At 40.0% G+C, this 19,046-nt stretch overlaps 2 protein-coding genes across 5 annotated transcripts in view; one reads left to right on the top strand and one right to left on the bottom strand.

The window, feature by feature from the left end:
* The window catches only part of ralgps2 (Ral GEF with PH domain and SH3 binding motif 2), a 359,688-nt gene that overhangs the window by 125,347 nt on the left and 215,295 nt on the right, over nt 1-19,046 (top strand). The window lies entirely within an intron of this gene.
* The window catches only part of LOC145347974 (angiopoietin-related protein 1-like), a 71,810-nt gene continuing 68,604 nt past the window's right edge, over nt 15,841-19,046 (bottom strand). For both annotated transcript variants that reach the window (XM_080196007.1, XM_080196006.1), the window contains one exon: nt 15,841-18,146. In XM_080196007.1, the coding sequence (XP_080052133.1) occupies nt 17,962-18,146 (185 nt within the window). In that variant the 3' untranslated portion in view covers nt 15,841-17,961. The remainder of the gene's footprint in view (nt 18,147-19,046) is intronic.

The raw sequence follows: 19,046 nt of genomic DNA, 5'->3' as shown, positions 1-19,046 counted from the left end.
GGGGGAGCTGTACTCTTGGAACAGCTTTCACCTGAATCCTGATGGAGTCAGTGCGCTGGTGAATTGTATGACCAGGAATGGATTGTTTTCGCTGGAGCAGAGAAGACTGAGGAGCGACCTGATTGAGGTGTTCAAGATTCTGAGAGGCATGGACAGGTTGGATAGGGAGCAGCTGTTCCCTGTAGTTTAAGGGTCAGTTATGAGAGGACACAAGTTGAAAGTGAGAGGCTGGGAGGTTTAGGGAGCATTTGAGAAAGAACCTTTTTACCCGGAGGGTGGCGACAATCTGGAATGCACTGCCTGGGAGGGTGGTGGAGGCAGGTTGCCTCACATCTTTTAAAAAGTACCTGGATGAGTACTTGGCACGCCAGAATATTCAAGGCTGTGGACGAAATGCTGCCAAATGGGATTAGGTGGGTAGATCAGTGCAAATGTGATGCCACTGTTTAAAAAAGGAGGTAGACAAAAGGCAGGTAACTATAGGCTGGTTAGCTTAACTCCTGTAGTAGGGAGAATGCTTGAATTTATCATCTAGGAAGAAATAGCGCAACATCTGGATATAAGTTGTCCCATTGGTAAGACGCAGCATGGGTTCATGAAGACGGGTCATGATTGACTAGTGTGGTGGAACTCTTTGAGAACATTACATGTGCAGTGAACAATGGGGAACCTTTGGATGTGGTGTATCTAAATTTCCAGAAGGCATTTGACAAGGTGCCGCACCAAAGACTGCTGTATAAGATAAAGGTGCACAGTGTTAGAGGTAATGCATTAGCATGGATAGAGGATTGGTTAACTAACAGAAAACAAAGAGTGGGGGTAAATGGGTGTTTTTCTGGTTGGTGATCAGTGACTAGTGGTGTGCTTCAGGAATCAGTAAATTGTAAATTGTTTACAATTTACATAGATGATTTGAAGTTGGGGACCAAATGTAATGTGTCAAAATTCACAGATGACACTAAGATGGGTGGAAGAGCAAAGTGTGCAGAGGATGGTGAAAGTCTGCAAAGGGATATAGATAATCTTAGCAAGTGGGCGAGGGTCTAACAGTTGGAGTACAATGTTGGTAGATGTGAGGTCATCCATTTTGGTAGAAGTAACAGCAAAATGGACTATTGTTTAAATGGTACAAAATTGCAGCGTGCTGCTGTGCAAAGGGACCTGGGTGTCCTTGTGCAGGAATGTCAAGGAGTTGATTTGCAGGTGCAGCAGATAATTAAGAAGGCAAATGGAATTTTGTTCTTCATTGCTAGATGGATGGAGTTTAAAAACAGCAAGGTTATGTTGCAGCTGTATAAGGTGCTGGTGAGGCCACACTTGGAATACTGTGTACAGAACAAAGAACAACAACACAGCACGGGAAACAGGCCCTTCGGCCCAACGAGCCCGCGCCGCCGTCCCACTGTCTCAGTGACAGTTTAGGTCTTTCTTGAGAAAGGCTATACTGGCACTGGAGGGGGTGCAGAGGAGATTCACTATGTTGATTCTGGAGTTGAGGGGTTGGCTTATGAGGAGAGACTGGGGCTATACTCATTGGAATTCCGGAGAATGAGTGGAGATCTTATAGAAACATATAAGATTATGAAGGGAATAAATAACATAGAAGCAGGGAAGTTGTTTCCACTGGCAGATGAAATTAGAACTGTGAGACATGGTCTCAAAATAAGGGGAAGCAGATTTAGGATTGAGTTGGAGGTATTTCTTCACACAAAGGGTTGTGAATCTATGGAATTCTTTGCCCAGTGATGCAGTTGAGACTACCTCAATGAATGTTTTTAAGGCAAGAACAGTGAAGGAATTAAGTATTATGGTGAGCGGGTGGGTAAGTGCAGCTGAATCCACAAAAAGATCAGCCAGATGGCCTACTCCTGCCCCTAATTCTTATGTTCTTTCATGTGTTGATGCAGATTTGATGGGCCGAAGGGCTGCAGTGTAGTATCTTGTGATTCTGATTCTCTCTTGTTTCTTGCATGCCGTTTAACTGCTCATTGAGCAGTATCTAGAAGAGATAGTTGCTTACCTCATAAGGAAACCATAGTGTCAATAATTCAAAAAACACACAAGTTTAGCAACAGTGATGCATATGTTTTATTTATTTAAAACTGAATATATTGATTACATCTGCTTCACCACAGATTTCTTTCTGTTTCTGTTAATGATGCTGTCAGATTAATTTTGGTACGCACCTGCATACTAATCTGTTTTCTTTTGCACTATTAGTAGCTATAAGATTGTAGTCTTTAATGTAAAACCTGCACATCTTGCATTTCAGTATTATATTTAATATTTTTTCAAAAACATTTAACTTTGCACCTTATTTTTATTGAGTAATAAAGATGACTGCAACACCAATGTCAGTGTGCACCTCCTCGAACAATATACTTTTCATTCGAATTTAGTGTAATTTTGATTGTAGGTTCTAACCCCATGAAGATCCTTGTGTAAATTACCATAAAATCTGAATATTATGACTCAACTTGATGTAAATTTAATTTGTATGAATTATATATTTTTGGAAGAACCAATGTAAGATGTTTATTGTCATATCTCAGTGGGATGGTGTAGTATAGAAGAGGTGTCAAAGATTTTTTATGAACAAGTTTGTATTTGATAACTGGGAATGAATCCATTTTTTCAAATTTTTTAAATTTTTTAGGCTTTCAGTTATATTTGTTATTACTGTTTGTTACAATATTTTCTCTTAGTATAAGGTTATGACATTGCAAACCCAACCGAAATCAATTCCAGTTTTTAAGTTGGAAAAAAAGTGAATGTTCCTGAATATATATGTTGCAAAGTTGGTGTTTGTAAAGATATCTGTTAAAAAGGTGGTGTTATTTTCTCTGTGTTGAGTTGAGTTTTAAAAAGTGCAAGTACATGGAGAATGCAAAGTGAAACATTGTGTCAAAAGTCAAACAGTAGTGTTAAATTAGACACTTAGATACCAGGGGGTGACAGTGAGACAAATATGAGAGCACCTGCCGAATGACAGCTTAGTTCAACTCTCAGAGAGTCTGGCTGGCTGATTTGATTTATTATTGTCACATGAATTAACATATAGTTAAAGCTATTGTTTCTTGTGCACTACACAGACAAAACATAGCGTTCATTGAGAAGGAAATGAGACTGCAGAATGTAGTGTTACATTCATAGCTGGGATGTAGAGAAAGATCAACTTAATGCAAGGTTAATCCATTCAAAAGTCTGAGAGCAGCAGGGAAGAAGCTGTTCTTGAGTCAGTTGGTACGTGACCTCGGACTTCTATATCTTTTTCCCGATGGAAGAAGGTGGAAGAGAGAATGTCTGGGTGCGTGGAGTCCTTAATTATGCTAGGAAGTATAGACAGAGTCAATGGATGGGAGGCTGGTTTGCATGGTGGATTGGGCTGCGATCACGACCTTTTGTAGTCTCTTGCGGTCTTGGGCAGAGCAGAAGCCATACCAAGCTGTGTTACAACCAGAAAGAATGCTTTCTATGGTGCATCTGTAAAAGTTGGTGAGAGTCATAGCTGACATGCCAAATTTCCTTAGTCTTCTGAGGAAGTAGAGGCATTTGTGGGTGTTCTTAACTATAGTGTCAGCATGGGGAGATCAGGACAGGTTGCTGGTGATCTGGATACCTTAAAAACTTGGAGCTCTCGACTGTTTCTACTTCGTCCCCATTGATGTAGACAGGGGCATGTTCTCCTTTATGGTTATAGAGTCATAGAGGTTTACAGCATGGAAACAGGCCCTTTGGCCCAACTTGTCCATGCCGCCCTTTTTTTTTGAAACCCCTAAGATTATCCAAATTGCCTGCATTTGGCCTATATCCCTCTATACTCATCGTACCCATGTAAGTATCTAAATGCTTTTTAAAAGGTAAAATTGTACCCGCCTGTACTAATACCTCTGGCAGCTTGTTCCAGACGCTCACCACCCTCTGTCTCATCATTGTTTGAGATCTGACCCACTACGGTGGTGTCGTCAGCAAACTTGAAAATTGAATTGGAGGGGAATTTGACCGCACGGTCATAGGTGTACAAGGAGTATAGCAGGGGCTGAGAACACAGCCTTGTGGGGCACTGGTGTTGAGGATTATCGTGGAGGAGGTGTTGTTGCCTATCCTTACTGATGTGGTCTGAGAGTAGGAAGTTCAGGATCCGGTCACAAAGGGAGGTGCCGAGGCCCAGGCCATGAAGTTTGGAGATAAATTTTGTGGGAATAATGGTGTTGAAGGCTGAGGTGTAGTCAATAAATAGGATTCTGACATAGGTGTCCTTGTTATCTAGGTGTTTCAGGGTTGAGTACAGGGTCAGGGAAATGGCATCTGCTGTGGACCTGTTGCGGCAGTAGGCAAACTGTGGTGGATCCAGGTAGCATGGGAGGCTGGAATTGATTTATGCCATGACTAACCTTTCGAAGCACTTCATAATGATGGCTGGCTCTCATAGCTGCATTTCTGAATAAAAGAAAGCCTCATCTCAATAGTGAAGGAAGCAAAAGAAGACACAGCTTCTAGGCAGAAAAAAGGAGACAGAAGATTCCGGAAGACGACAGATCTGGTTGTAATTTAAAGAGTGACTAAAAGTTCTATTTTTTTGTTCGTAAGTGGGAATTGTATTTATCTAAACAGCATTCCATTAGAATAGTGTTTTATTTGGTTTGTTAATAGTTTAGTTAACCTGTTTACTCTTAGGTAAATAAATTATTAATTGTTGATTTTACAGAGTCTCAGGTAGTTATTTTGATTTAAACATTAAAAGTTGCTGAAGAGCTGATTGTACTACTTCTCACACACTTTTAACAGACAATGAGGTGAAGTACTCCTCTTTGAGTGATTAGGTATTAGGTCTCAGAGTGGGGATCAACCTCCGCTTCATAACAGATTGGGAGAGGGGTCGGGTCCTGGATTTGAACAGTCCTTGATCTTTAAATAAACCTCAAGTGAGAAGTGGAAGATCTGTTAACTGACAACAAGCCAGTTAAATCAGACGTGGGGAAATGCTCTTAACATTACTAAGGAGGCTCTGGGGGTTGAAAGTGCTCCCCAAATTTGCCAAGAAAGTTTAGAAATTCAGAAAAAGATGACACTTGTAGAATTAGCAAACAAGCTAAAATTGAGTTTAACCAGGGACAGTAGGAAAGCTAAAATTGTAACGGAGATAGCCAAGCATTTAAGTCTATCAGAGAAACAGTCAAGTGTAGTGGAGTTAGAAAAAATTAAATTTTAAATGAGATGATTGGAGTTAGAAAGTGAACTTAAAATGTTGGCGTTAGAAGAACAAAGAGAGAGGGAAAAAAAAGAGAGGAAGCCCTAGCATAAGAAAAGGAAAAAGGAGGAGGAAGGGAAAGATCATTTGAATTGGAAAAGATTAAGTTGGAATATGAAGCAAAAAGACTTCAAATGACTCATGTAAAATTACAAGCTGGAAGTAATGGTGAGCAAGCTCAGCATAGCCAACCGCCTGGTAGGGGTATATACAAATATGTCCAAACATAACCAAAATTCGATGAAAAATATGCCAAAGCCTTTTTCATTTCCTTTGAGAAATTGGCTACGCATGTGAAATAGCCAGCAGATGTTGGGTAATGTTAATTCAGACCAAGTTGGTAGGCAGGGCTAGTGAGGTGTTGGTAGCACTGTCAGAGGAGGTACCAGAAAAGTATGAAAAAGTTTGGCCTTGGAGGGAGTGCAGAGGAGGATCACTAGGCTGATACCGGAGATGAGGGGGTTGGACTATGAAGCAAGACTAAATAGACTGGGTCTGTACTCGCTGGAGTTTAGAAGGATGAGGGGGGATCTTATAGAGACGTATAAGATAATGAAAGGGATGGATAGGGTAGAGGTAGAGAGATTCTTCCCGCTTAGAAAGGATAGCAGGACTAGAGGGCACAGCCTCAAGTTAAGGGGGGGGCCGTTTAGAACAGAGTTGAGGAGGAACTTCTTCACTCAAAGGGTCGTGAATCTCTGGAATTCTCTGCCCGTTGAAGTGGTGGAGGCTACCTCGCTAAATATATTTAAGTCACGGGTGGATAGGTTTTTGACAGACAAGGGAATTAAGGGTTATGGGGAGAAAGCGGGAAAGTGGAACTGATCCACGTCAGATCAGCCATGATCTTATTGAATGGCAGGGCAGGCTCGAAGGGCTAGATGGCCTACTCCTGCTCCTATTTCTTATGTTCTTATGTTCTTAAGTAAAGAAGGCTATTTCGAATGCTTACGAATTGGTACCAGACACATATAGGCAATGGTTCAGAAATGTAAGGAAGAAACCAGGTCAGACATATTATTGCATTTTAAAGAATTAAACAGAGCAGCTTCAATAAATGGGTGAAAGCGTTAAAGATAGAAAAGACGTATGCGGCTATTAGAGATATTATTCAGCTGGAGAAGTTTTAAAAACTCACTTCCAGAAGTGATAAGAATTCATATTGAGGACCAGAAAGTTGAAACAGCGAGAAGAGCTGCTGAGATGGCAGATAAATGCACATTAGTGCATAAGTTGAAATCAAGCTTCAAACAGCAATTTCATTCTGTGAGGGATAGAAATTGGGAAAGAGAGAGACCCTTCAATGAAAAACAAAAAGTAGATCACACTGGGAATAGTTTACCACTTGTGAAAAAATAAACCCAAGAGGGTGGAAAAGAGGTGAAAGACCTCAGGTGTTTTCACGATAAAAATATGGGACATACAAAGGCGCAGTGCTGGTGGCTTAAGAAGGTCATTCGAAAAAAGGATGTGGTAAAAGATGATTAACCAGTGGGATTAGTCAAAACCGTGAAGGAAATTTCAAGAGAAGTTGAGGAGCTGAAGGAGTGTGCGTGGGCTGGATAGTAAGATAGCACCCGATTTTTTTTCAAAGATTTCACCTGTGTGAGTAAGGCTTACTCAGGTAGAGCAGGGGGAGTAGGTAAAAAAGTTAAAATATTGAGAGATATGGGAGTTAGTCAGTCTGTAATAGCCAGAGATTAAAATATTTGCACTACTTCTGAAATATTGCCCGAGGGGGGTAATCTGTGGAATAAATGGAGAGATGTGTAGTGTTCCCCTGTGTAAAATAAGGTTAGAAAGTCCAGCCAGTATTGGAGAAGTGATAGCGGGAGTGATGGAAAACTTGACTGTTCCAGGAATACAGTTTATCCTTGAAAATGATCACAGTGGGAGTAGTGTCTATTGGAATGGAAAAGCCAAAAGAAAACCAGGGAACTGAGGAGTTTAAAAAAAAACCCTGAAGAATTTCTGGACTGTGTGGTGACAAGTTCCCACAGCCGTAAGTTAAAACAGGAAGGGAGAATAAAAGAGAAAGATGAAGTTGAGGTAAAGGAAAAAGTTAAGCAGGTAGAGCTTCAGGAAGAGGTGTTTGGTTCTGAAGTATTAATGGAGTTATAATAGACAGATGAGACGATAAAGGATTTATATCATAAAGCCTGTGTGGGAAAGAAATATGAAACTCCAGAAAGCTATTACCTTAAGGATAAAATCTTAAGGTGGAAATGGAGCCCTTGGTAGGTTAGGGCAGATGAGAAAAGGGCACAAGTTCACCAGATTGTGTTACCAGTAGAATACAGAGAAAGGATTTTTATTTGATTTGATTTATTATTGTCACATGTATTAGCATACACTGAAAAGTATTATTTCTTGTGCGCGTACAGACAATGCATACCATTCATAGAGAAGGAAACGAGAGCTCACAATGTATTGTTATAGTCATAGCTAGGGTGTAGAGAAAGATCAACTTGATGCAAGGTAGATCTATTCAAAAGTCTGATGGCAGGAAAGAAGCTGTTTTTAAGTCAGTTGGTACGTGACCTCAGACTTCTGTATGTTTTTCCCGTTGAAAGACGGTGGACGAGAGAATGTCCGGGATGCATTGGGTACTTAATTACGCTGGCTGCTTTGCTGAGGCAGTGAGAAATATGGATAGGGTAAATGATTGGGAAGCTGTTTTGTGTATTGGATTGGGATACACTTGTGAGTTTTTGTTGTTTCTTGCGGCCCTGGGCAGAACAGGAGCCATACCAAGCTATGATACAATCAGAAAGAATGCTTTTTATGGTCCATCTGTAAACGTTGGTGAGAGTCATAGCTGACATGCCAAATTTTTTTAGTCTTCTATTACCTTAAGAATAAAATCCTTAAGGTAATAGATTGCATTGGTGGGCTTTCTTAATTATAATGTCAGCATGGGGGCACCAAGACAGGTTGTTGGTGATCTGGACACTTAAAAACCTGAAGCTCTTGACCCTTTCTACTTGCTCCCTGTTGATGTAGACAGGGGTATTGTGGGAACACATGTACCTGTAGGAGGTCATCTAGGGGTGAGGAAGACTCAGGCTAACATACAGAAGCATTTTTATTGGCCTGGATTGCATAGAAATGTGGTTGAAATTTGCAGTACCCGTCATATAGTTCAGATGGAAGGAAAGCTATAGACAGTGATAAAAACAGCGCCCTTGATGCCAATTCCCGCAGCTGAAGAACCTTTTACACGGATAATAATTGATTGTGTAGGCTTCTACCACCCCCCCACCCACACACACACACACACACACACACACAAACTAAAAGTGGGAACCAGCATTTGCTAATTGTAATGGGTGTATCCACCAGGTTTCCAGAGGCAATTTCTTTATGGAATATCAAGGCGAAAAAGGTTGTGGAGAAGTGGCTTGTTTTATTTACCCGTTATGGATTACCCAGGGAGATTCAGTCAGACTAAGGGTCCAATTTTACTGCCAAATTATTTAAGGAGTTAATGGATAGTTTAGACATCAGATGCTTTATATCAGGTGCATACCAACCTGAATCCCAGGGAGCACTGAAAAGGTGGCATCATGTTGAGGGCTTATTGCCAGGATTACCCAGCTGATTGGGATAAAGGTATCCCCTTTATATTATTTGCTATTAGAGATGCTCCAAATGAGGTGAGAGAAAGATAAACAGAGTGGGTGAATTAGCGAGACAACATTTGAACATGGCCCAGCACCTAATGAAACAAGAAGCATATTAGAAATCTAAAAGTCGTATGTTTGCCTGTGGGGGTAAAATATTGTTTCTATTACCAGTGATAGGTGATCCCTTCAAAACATGGTCTATGGTCCCTATCAGATTAAGAAGTTAAGTCAGGTGAATTATCTGGTAAAGATGCCAGATAAGAAAAAAAAGGTCAGGTATGTCATGTGACCATGCTAAAACAGGACTATGACAGGGAAAGGGAACCAGAGAAACAGGTATTACTACTGCCACTGAGATTGAGGACTCAAATCCAGATGATTTGGATTTTGATGTGCCTCAGAATAAATTGAATAATGAAGAAGTCTTTAAGAAGTGGAATAGAGTAGTGAGCTATCTGTCCAGGAATAGAGAACTGAATTGAAACACTTGTTACAGTGTTATGAGGACCAAAGTAGAAATAGAATGGGGAGGACTAATGATATACTACATGCGGTTGACATAGGGAATGCTATTCTGATAAAACAACACCCATATTGGCTTAATCCTTTCAAAGCAGTGCAGGCTCAGAAGGAATTGGAAACGATGCTACAAGAAGACATCGTAGAGCCAAGTCAAAGCCAGTGAAGTTTGCCGATTGTGATGGCACTCAACGATTCTGTGTAGATTATCGGAAGGTCATTGGAATCTGATTTCTCCCCAATTCCAATGTTGGATGATTATGTGGAAAAAGTAGGACAAGCTACTTACAACACAAAGTTGGACTTACTTTGCAGTTAGGGGCGAGTACCTTTGTGAGAGACAGCAACGCAGTTTCTACTTTTGTAACCCCACATGGGCTATATCAATTTAACTATATCAACTTTGGGATGAAAAATGCACTAGCCACTTTTCAAAGGGTCATGAACAGAATTGTTGCAGGATTGACCAATTGTGCTGTCTACATAGATGACTTAGTGATCTTTAGGCGTTCATGGAAAGATCACATGGAACCTTTGGCAGAGCTCTTTGAGAGACTATGGAAGTTTAGGTTGGTTGTAATCTTGGCAAAAATAGAATTTGCGAAGGTAGAAATGACATTCTTAGGGTACAATGTTGGATATGAATGGATGACACCAAGAAACGTGAAGACAAAGGCCAGTGAGGAATTTCCAAGACCATCCTCAAAGAAGGAAGTGCTACGATTTTTGAGCAGATTCTACAAGAAACTTGCACCAAACTTTTGTAACGTAGTGACACCATTGACGGATTTGTTAAAAAAGAACACAAAATTTTGGTGGACAAAACAATACCAGGAGGCATTTGAAAATTTGAAAGCAGTGTTAACCACCACGCCTGTTTTAGCCACACCAAATTTTTTGAAACCATTCAAAGTCGCCATCGACGCCAGCGATGCAGGAGTTAGAGCTATGTTGTTACAGGAGGAAGGTTGTGAAATTGAAAGGCCAATCAGCTATTTTTCGAAAAAACTCAATATTCACCAGACAAAATATCCCACAATTGAAAAGAAATTATTGAGTTTAGTAATGGCCATACAACATTGTAATGTTCACGTTACAAACAATGCATCAGAGACAACCACAATCCTTTGACATTTCTGGAAAGATTTAAAGACAAGAACACCAGATTATTTTGTTGGAGTCTCATGTTACAAGCATGTAATTTACAAATCGTACATGTTGTGGATCATGAAAATGTTTTTGCGGATGCTTGATTGCAAGTTTAAAAGAAAAAAAATTAAGCCATCATTTCATGATAGTTCATCATGCTTACAGTTTTTGAAATAATGCAAGTATACTGAGAGCCAAAATGAAACATTGTATCAAAGGCCATATAGTAGTGTTGCCAAGACAATAAGCTGTTTTAAATTTTAGCCAATCAGATTAAATTAGGCACTTAAATATCAGCAACCTGTCAGATTTGAAATTGATGTTTTGGTAACCAGAGAACTAATCCTATTGTGGGAAATATTGAGATGATATCAGGGGTATAAGAGAAGGAGGGGCAGTTAGTGAGACAAACCTGTCTCATTTGGAAGGAGAGCACCTGCCCAATGACAGCTTCGTTTAGTTCTCAGAAAGAGAGAGAGAGAGAGACTGGCTGGTTCTCATAGCTGCATTTATGTCTTGAAAGGAAGACACTCACTTGATAGTGAAGAAAACAGAAGAAGACAGAGGAGTCTGGAAGACGACAAACCTAGTTGTAATAGTAAGGGAAGACGCTGGTGGGTGTGGTCTATAGGCCCCCAAATAATAACTTAGAGGTGGGGTGGGCTATAAACAAGCAAATAAATGATGCGTGCAGAAATGGAATGGCGATAATTATGGGGGATTTTAATCTGCATGTTGATTGGTTGACCCAAGCCGGACGTGGTGGGCTTGAGGAAGAGTTCTTGGAATGCTGTCGGGATAGTTTCCTTGAACAGTGTGTGACGGAACCTACGAGGGAACGAGCTATCTTAGATCTGGTGTTGTGTAACGAGGCAGGTAGAATTAGAGACCTTATTGTGAGGGATCCTCTTGGGACGAGCGATCATTGAATGGTTCAGTTTTTGACGCAGATGGAGGATGAGAAAGTAGGGTCCCGAACCTGTGTCCTCTGTTTGAACAGAGGGGAGTACGATAGGATGAGAGAGGAATTGGCAAATGTAGATTGGGGGTGCAGGTTGGTTGGTAGGATAGCTGAGGAACAGTGGAGTATTTTAAGGAGATCTTTTTCGGTACTCAGCAGAAATATATTCCGATGGTAAAGAAGGACTGTAGGAGAAGTGATAACCAGCCGTGGTTATTGAAGGAATAGAGTATTAAATTAAAAGCTGATGCGTTCAGAGTGGCTAAAAGTAGTGGGCGATTAGAAGATTGGGAAAGGTTTAAAAATCACCAAAGAATGACGAAGAAGTTGATAAAGAAAGGAAGGATAGACTATGAAGCTAAACTAGCACTAAATATAAAAAAGGTCAGTAAGAGTTTTTACAAATATATAAAGAGGAGGAGGCTGGCTAGAGTGAATGTTGGACCCTTAGAGGATGAGAGGGGGGATTTAGTGGTGGGAAATGAGGAAATGGCTGAGGCCTTAAATAAGTTTTTTTGCCTCGGTCTTCATGGAGGAGGACGCGAATAGTTTGCCAGATATTAAAGATAGAAGGATGGTAGGAGTTGAGGGCCTGAATGCGATTACTGTCACTGGAGAGGTAGTACTTGATAGACTAATGGGACTGAAGGTGGACAAGTCCCCAGGACCAGATGGAATGCATCCCAGGGTTCTGAAGGAAATGGCAGAGGTGATAGTGGATGCCTTAGTAATTATTTACCAAGATTCGCTGGATTCTGGGGAAGTGCTGGAAGATTGGAAAACGGCTAATGTTACGCCGCTGTTTAAAAAAGGTAGCAGACAAAAGGCAGGGAATTATAGGCCGGTTAGTTTAACGTCTGTAGTTGGAAAAATGCTTGAATCCGTCATCAAAGAAGAGATAGCGAGGCACCTAGAAAGGAATGGTTTGATAGAGCAGACGCAGCACGGATTCGTTAAGGGGAAGTTGTGTTTGACAAATTTATTGGATTTCTATGAGGTTGTGACTATGGCGGTAGACAGAGGGGACCCGGTGGATGTGGTCTTTTTAGATTTTCAAAAGGCGTTTGATAAGGTGCCTCATAAAAAGTTGCTACAGAGGGTTAGGGTGCACAGAGTTGGGGGTAAGGTGTTAGAGTGGATAGAGGATTGGTTGTCTAATCAGAAGCAGAGAGTTGGTATCAGTGGATGCTATTCTGATTGGTGGTTGGTGACTAGTGGAGTGCCGCAGGGATCGGGGCTGGGGCCTCAGCTATTTACCATTTATATAGATGATCTGGAGGAGGGAGCTGAGTGTAGGGTGTCGAAATTTGCTGATGACACAAAGATAAGTGGAAAAGCAAATTGTGCGGAGGGTGTAGAAAGTCTGCAGAGGAATCTAGATAGGCTAAGCGAGTGGGCGAGGATCTGGCAGATGGAATACAATGTTGGCAAGTGTGAGGTTATCCACTTTGGCAGGAATAATAGTAGGAGGGACTACTATTTAAGGGGCGAAAAGCTGCAACATACTACGGTGCAGAGGGACCTGGGGGTCCTTGTGCATGAGTCGCAAAAACCCAGCCTACAGGTGCAGCAGGTGGTCAGGAAGGCAAATGGGATGCTGGCCTTCATAGCGAGGGGGATTGAACATAAAAGTAGGGAGGTCTTGCTGCAACTGTACAGGGCACTGGTGAGGCCGCAGCTGGAGTACTGTGTGCAGTTTTGGTCGCCGCACTTGTGCAAGGATATTTTGGCCATGGAGGGAGTGCAGAGGAGGTTCACTAGGCTGATACCGGAGTTGAGGGGGTTGAATTATGAAAAGAGGCTGAATAGACTGGGCTTGTACTCGTTAGAGTTTAGAAGGATGAGGGGGGATCTTATAGAGACGTATAAGATGATGAAGGGGAAGGATAGGGTAGAGGCTGAGAGGTTCTTCCCGCTCAGAAAGGACAGCAGGACTAGAGCCTCAAGATAAGGGGGGAGGGCAGTTTAGAACGGAGTTGAGGAAGAACTTCTTCACTCAAAGGGTGGTGAATCTCTGGAATTCTCTGCCCGTTGAAGTGGTGGAGGCTACCTCGCTAAATATATTTAAGACGCGGGTAGATAGGTTTTTGGTAGGCAAGGGGATTAAGGGTTATGGGGAGAAAGCGGGAAAGTGGAACTGATCCACATCAGATCAGCCATGATCTTATTGAATGACGGGGCAGGCTCGAGGGGCTAGATGGCCTACTCCTGCTCCTATTTCTTATGTTCTTATGTTAGAAAGGATAGCAGGACTAGAGGGCACAGCCTCAAGATAAGGGGGAGGGCAGTTTAGATCAGAGTTGAGGAGGAACTTCTTCATTCAAAGGGTGGTGAATCTCTGGAATTCTCTGCCCGTTAAGTGGTGGAGGCTACCTCGCTAAATATATTTAAGTCACGGGTAGATAGGTTTTTGACAGACAAGGGAATTAAGGGTTATGGGGAGAAAGCGGGAGAGTGGAACTGATCCACTTCAGATCAGCCATGATGTTATTGAATGGCGGAGCAGGCTTGAAGGGCTAGATGGCCTACTCCTGCTCCTATTTCTTATGTTCTTAATTTAGAGACTGACTAAGATTTTTTATTGTTAATAAGTGGGAAGTGTATTTATCTAAACAACATTCCATTAGAGTAATGTTTTATTTGGTTTGTTAATAGTTTGGTTAACCTGTTCACTGTTACTTGTTGATTTTACAAAGAGAATCTCAGGTAGTTATTTTGATTTAACCACTAAAAGTTGCTGAAGAGCAGCTCACACTACTACTCACACACTTTTAATAGATTATGAGGCAAGGTACTCCTGTTTGAGTGGTTAGATGTTAGTTCTCGGAGAAGCGATCAATCTCCGCTTCATAGCATGTATAACTGTGGAAAAATAGCAGGGAGGATGAAGTGGTGCTGAATGCTGAGAGGGCAAACTGGAATGAAGGAAAAAGCTGGATTGATGAAGTTTATATAATGTATGTATCAGCTCATTGTTATCTAGATTAGCAAAATAGCAGTAAATGCAAAGCGTGTGCTCCACCACTGGATGCTGACCTAAGTTTGTTCGGGAATTTATTTAGATACTTGCATTACCAAACACCATCGAAACATTATCACCATTCTATGTTTTGTCTGTATTATGATCTTTTAGTGAGGAAAAGAGAAGGAAGGCATAATGGGACTTTTAAAAAATGATCTTTGGCCAGAATTATATTGTACTGCAAGTAGAGAAACAGAGAAAGAAGTAGTCCATTTAGCCCCTCAAGCCTATTTCTTCATTCAGTGATATCATGTCATGCAGCCTACCTCCATCTACCTGTCTTTGCCTATATACCTGTTTTTGCCCATTATCCCTTAATACCTTTGTTTAAAACCTGTCAATCTCAGTTTAAAAATCAACAGTTGATATAGCATCAATTATCATTTGAGTGGGGGAGGCAGTGGCATAGTGGTATTGTTGCTGGACTAGTAATCCAGAGATCCAGGGTATTGCTGTTGGACTTGGGTTCAAATCCCACCATGGCACATGGTGAAATTTGAATTCAATAAAAAAAATTGAATTAAAGTCTAATGATGACCGTGAAACCATTGTCGATTGTTGTTCAGACCCATCTGGTTCACAAATGTCCTTTAGAGAAGGAAATCTGTCGACCTTACCTAGTCTGTCCTATATTTGACTCCAGATCTGCAGCAAAGTGGTTGACTGTTAAATGCCCTCAGTGATGAGCAACAAATGCTGGCCCAGCCAGTGATGTCTACATCCCATGAATGAACATAAGGAATATGAGAGTACCAAAACTGCTGCCATCATTTGTGTAGAATGGGTTTTCTTACTTCACTTCCAAAAGTTATGGTTCTTGTGTTTTAACTATTGTCACTAGTCCTAGTCTCCCAGTGATTAGAATTTGTTTATAACTCTCTACATTATATGTGTCCCTTAAATTCTTGAAAACTTTAATCAAGTCATCCTTAATCTTTTATGTTGCTAGTTTGTGTAATCTCTCTTCATAATTAACTCTTGGAGTTATGGCATCATTCTGGTAAATTTATGCTGCTCTTCCTCCAAGGCCAATGTGTATTTTCTAAGGAATTGTGACCAGTACTGTTCATAATAGTGGTGTGGCCTAACTAGGGCTTGATGCAGCTATGGAATGATTTCTGCCCTCTTGTATTCTTTTCCTCCAGATACAAAGGCCAACATTTCATTTGCCTTTTTGATTATATGTGGAGAACCATTGTGGCATTGGAGCAATGACCAAAGATGCCTTGTCAAATCTGCTCTGATTAATTGGATTTTCAACATTAAGTATGCTGAATTCTCCTTGTTGAAGGAAAGTTATAATAAACTCCCATGATATTTGTGTTTTTAATCTTCCCAGTAATTTCAACCTTATTGAAACTACGTGCATCGCAATATCACAGTGAATGTGCCCACGTTTGGTATGGGAAAAGGACCTTAAATTGCTGTTGGATTCACCAATTTCAATGCTCAGATGACTGGGCAAAGCAACTAAAATATGAATAGAAAGATATTACTTAGTCAATAGTACACATGTTTTCACTCTCGTACATTATGTTGGAGCTTTGCAGTTCATTGAGCTACCATCTTCAATTCTAGCCATCCTGCCTGAAGAAAGATGTATGAACATTGATGAAAGTATCAAACAAGTCAAAACTCTAGTCACAGGTTTAAAGCAGATAAACTATGAGAGAAGATTAGAAAATAATCTTGTCAGGGTGTGTATACATGACATACCATATCTCAAATGAAACAGGAATATTTTAACTTTATGCCAGTTGGTTCTAGCTTAATTATATCAACGGAAAATAAATTTAATGCAGGTAATGAAAACTTCTCTCAAAAACAATGGTACAATTTTGTATTCATTTGCCAGATTTCTCCATGTTGAAGGAAAGTTATAGTAAACTCCCACGATAGTAAACTCCCAAAGAAACAAAAAGCACAAAGGTCGTTCAAAATTATGTATGCTAAAGAGTGTAGAAGAAACAAGCTTTGATGGGCCAAATAGCCAGTTTTTAACTCCTGGATTTTGTATTGTTAAATAAATAAAGATAACCCACTGCTCCAATAATCCTTTGGATGACCAATTGATAGTTGCGTTTCTGTGAACTTTTATGCTTTTATAGATCTGCATTATTTTAAACACGCATATTTTGACCATCTTTTGAAGGAAAACAGATTTAAGAATGAATTTTACTTTAAAAAAAACCCTTAGAATATTGCTTTTTAATTTAGGATTTAAGGCATTAAGATTTTATGATTTAAGACATTGAGACTTTATGACTTAAGACATTACTTAATAGATGTTTTCAGAAGTAATGTTTGCTCCAAATTTAAATTTGGCATGAAATGCAGCAATATTCTTCTGTCAGACTTTACTGAGTCAGAAAGATGGTGTTTTCACAGCAGAGCAGAAAATCACAGCTTTTCCTGGAACACGTTTGGCATTAAGGGGAGAAAATCACCAACTTTCTCAGTCAAGCCACATATATAAAGAGCAATTCAGCAACTACAGCACCAATTTTGTCAAACTTTTCTCTGTAACTTGCTCCATTATTCTCCAGTTATGATTGCTGGTGTGTAGTACCACAAGACGCTGTTTGTGTTCTGCAGTTTTAATTTAAATCAACACTTTTGCTGCTATCAGAAATTGACTGAGTGCAAAGTAATTGTTCCTTAAGAGATGCATTTTCAATGTAAAAACTGCTCCATGTTTTTGATGATAGCAATAAATGTCCAAATAGAATAATGAGAATATGTCTTTTGATGAGGGTTGTACATTTAAACTTACTTCTATTTTAACATTTTAATCTAAATGAGAATAGAAGGCTGTTTTGATCCTGAGATTTTAAAACTTTCTATCTAATCTGAGAACTTCTGCATTCCTTTTCTATTAAAATTAAACTTTGATGCATGTAGATTTAATTTAAAATATTTATTTCAATCTAGCCTCAATATTTTCAGCATTAAAATAAAGTATTGTGGATTCCCCAAATGTTCTTAAAAATAAAGCTGATACATCTGACAGCAGATTATTAAACAAACAATTGTCTGTTATAACAAAATACAACATTAATATACATCCAACTATTAGTTATAACTGTTTTTTGTTGGGTTACAATGTAATCTGGTTAAACTTGTGGCACACATCTAATGACTTCCTGTGTAAGAAATGAGTGTTTTCTTTAGGATGCTAGTTGTTCAACAGTACTAGTGAGCATTGAATACAGATGTACATAATAATGCCACATGGACCCTTGCTTTTTCCTGTAGCTTTTTAAAAGGTAATGAAACCATATATGTAGGTGCAATGTCAAGTGATTTTTCAATATTGTTAAACAAAATGCTTCCTTAACAAAGTACATGGCCTGCATTTGAAAGAATCTTACATTTTGATACTATGTTTTCATAGTTGTATCCCCTGGGGGTATGTGACATCTTCTTGACAGTGCTATTCAGGCTTGATCATCATTACCGTACTTTTCAGAGAGTAGGAACCCCCTCGAAATTCAGCCCAGTAAACTCCATCTTGATACTTGCTGCGATAATGACCTCCACGATACCACACTCCATTTAAATTAGAGTGTGCACAAGCATTGTACCACCAGCCACCTTTGTGGAAATGAGCACAGTTACCTAAGGAAGGAATAGAAAGTTTATATACATGTTCCTGCCAAAGCAATCCTGCCAATGTCTGCTTGACAATAAGCAAATAATCTGTTTTAGTGTTGTTCATTAAGCAATTGAGCACAGCACCAGCGGGAACTCTTCTTTGAATAATTCCATAAGATCTTGCCTATTTGAGAAAGAACACATGTCATGTCTACAAGTATCCTTTAAAAACGCATTTAATTATAAATTAAAAAAACTGAAGTTTTATGTAAAACTGAAGAACTGAGTGTATGATTTTAAAATGGGAACAAATCTGTGGGACCTGGTTCAATTATCTATTGTCTTCTAATCCTGCTACACCTATATAGTATAATTGATTCTTATTCTCCATGTGGAATTCAATGGAAGATCTACCAAGGAAATTTCAAGATGAATATTTGTTTGTTATCAAGATCACAGGCTTTAGAGAGGTTCCAAACTTCATATTTCAAATATTTACTTATTACATGGTTAATTTGCATTACACCTATGATAGCCAATTAACTTTGAATTAATGTGATAGGAAGTTATTTTGGGTGTGATCTTACCAGTGCGCTGCACCCATTGAGTAGTTTGGTGAGACCACAAAATAATGTGATGCTAAAAATTAGTTTTGTGCCTGGCATCAAGCAGTTTGGTATCTTCCCAGTCACAATTTTCTGGCTCAAACCACTTGGCGTCCAAAATGGGCGTGAAACTTATCAGCATGCATTTGAATGGATTATGGCTATTACGGTATGGCTGCTTCCCCCCTCCTGGGCAATTCCCATCTCTCCAGCATGACATTGCACTGGCGCAAACCACAGATGCACCATAAAAGTCTGGATTAGGTGTAGCAGTAACAAGGAGAAGGGAAGAAGTGAGTACCACTGAACACCAACACCT

This window comes from Carcharhinus amblyrhynchos, chromosome 9 (assembly GCF_965287045.1).
Source record: "Carcharhinus amblyrhynchos chromosome 9, sCarAmb.v2.hapA, whole genome shotgun sequence".
NCBI classification, from domain to species: domain Eukaryota; kingdom Metazoa; phylum Chordata; class Chondrichthyes; order Carcharhiniformes; family Carcharhinidae; genus Carcharhinus; species Carcharhinus amblyrhynchos.
Note: the sequence above shows the minus strand (reverse complement) of the source record. Positions and strands in the feature narration are given on the sequence as shown.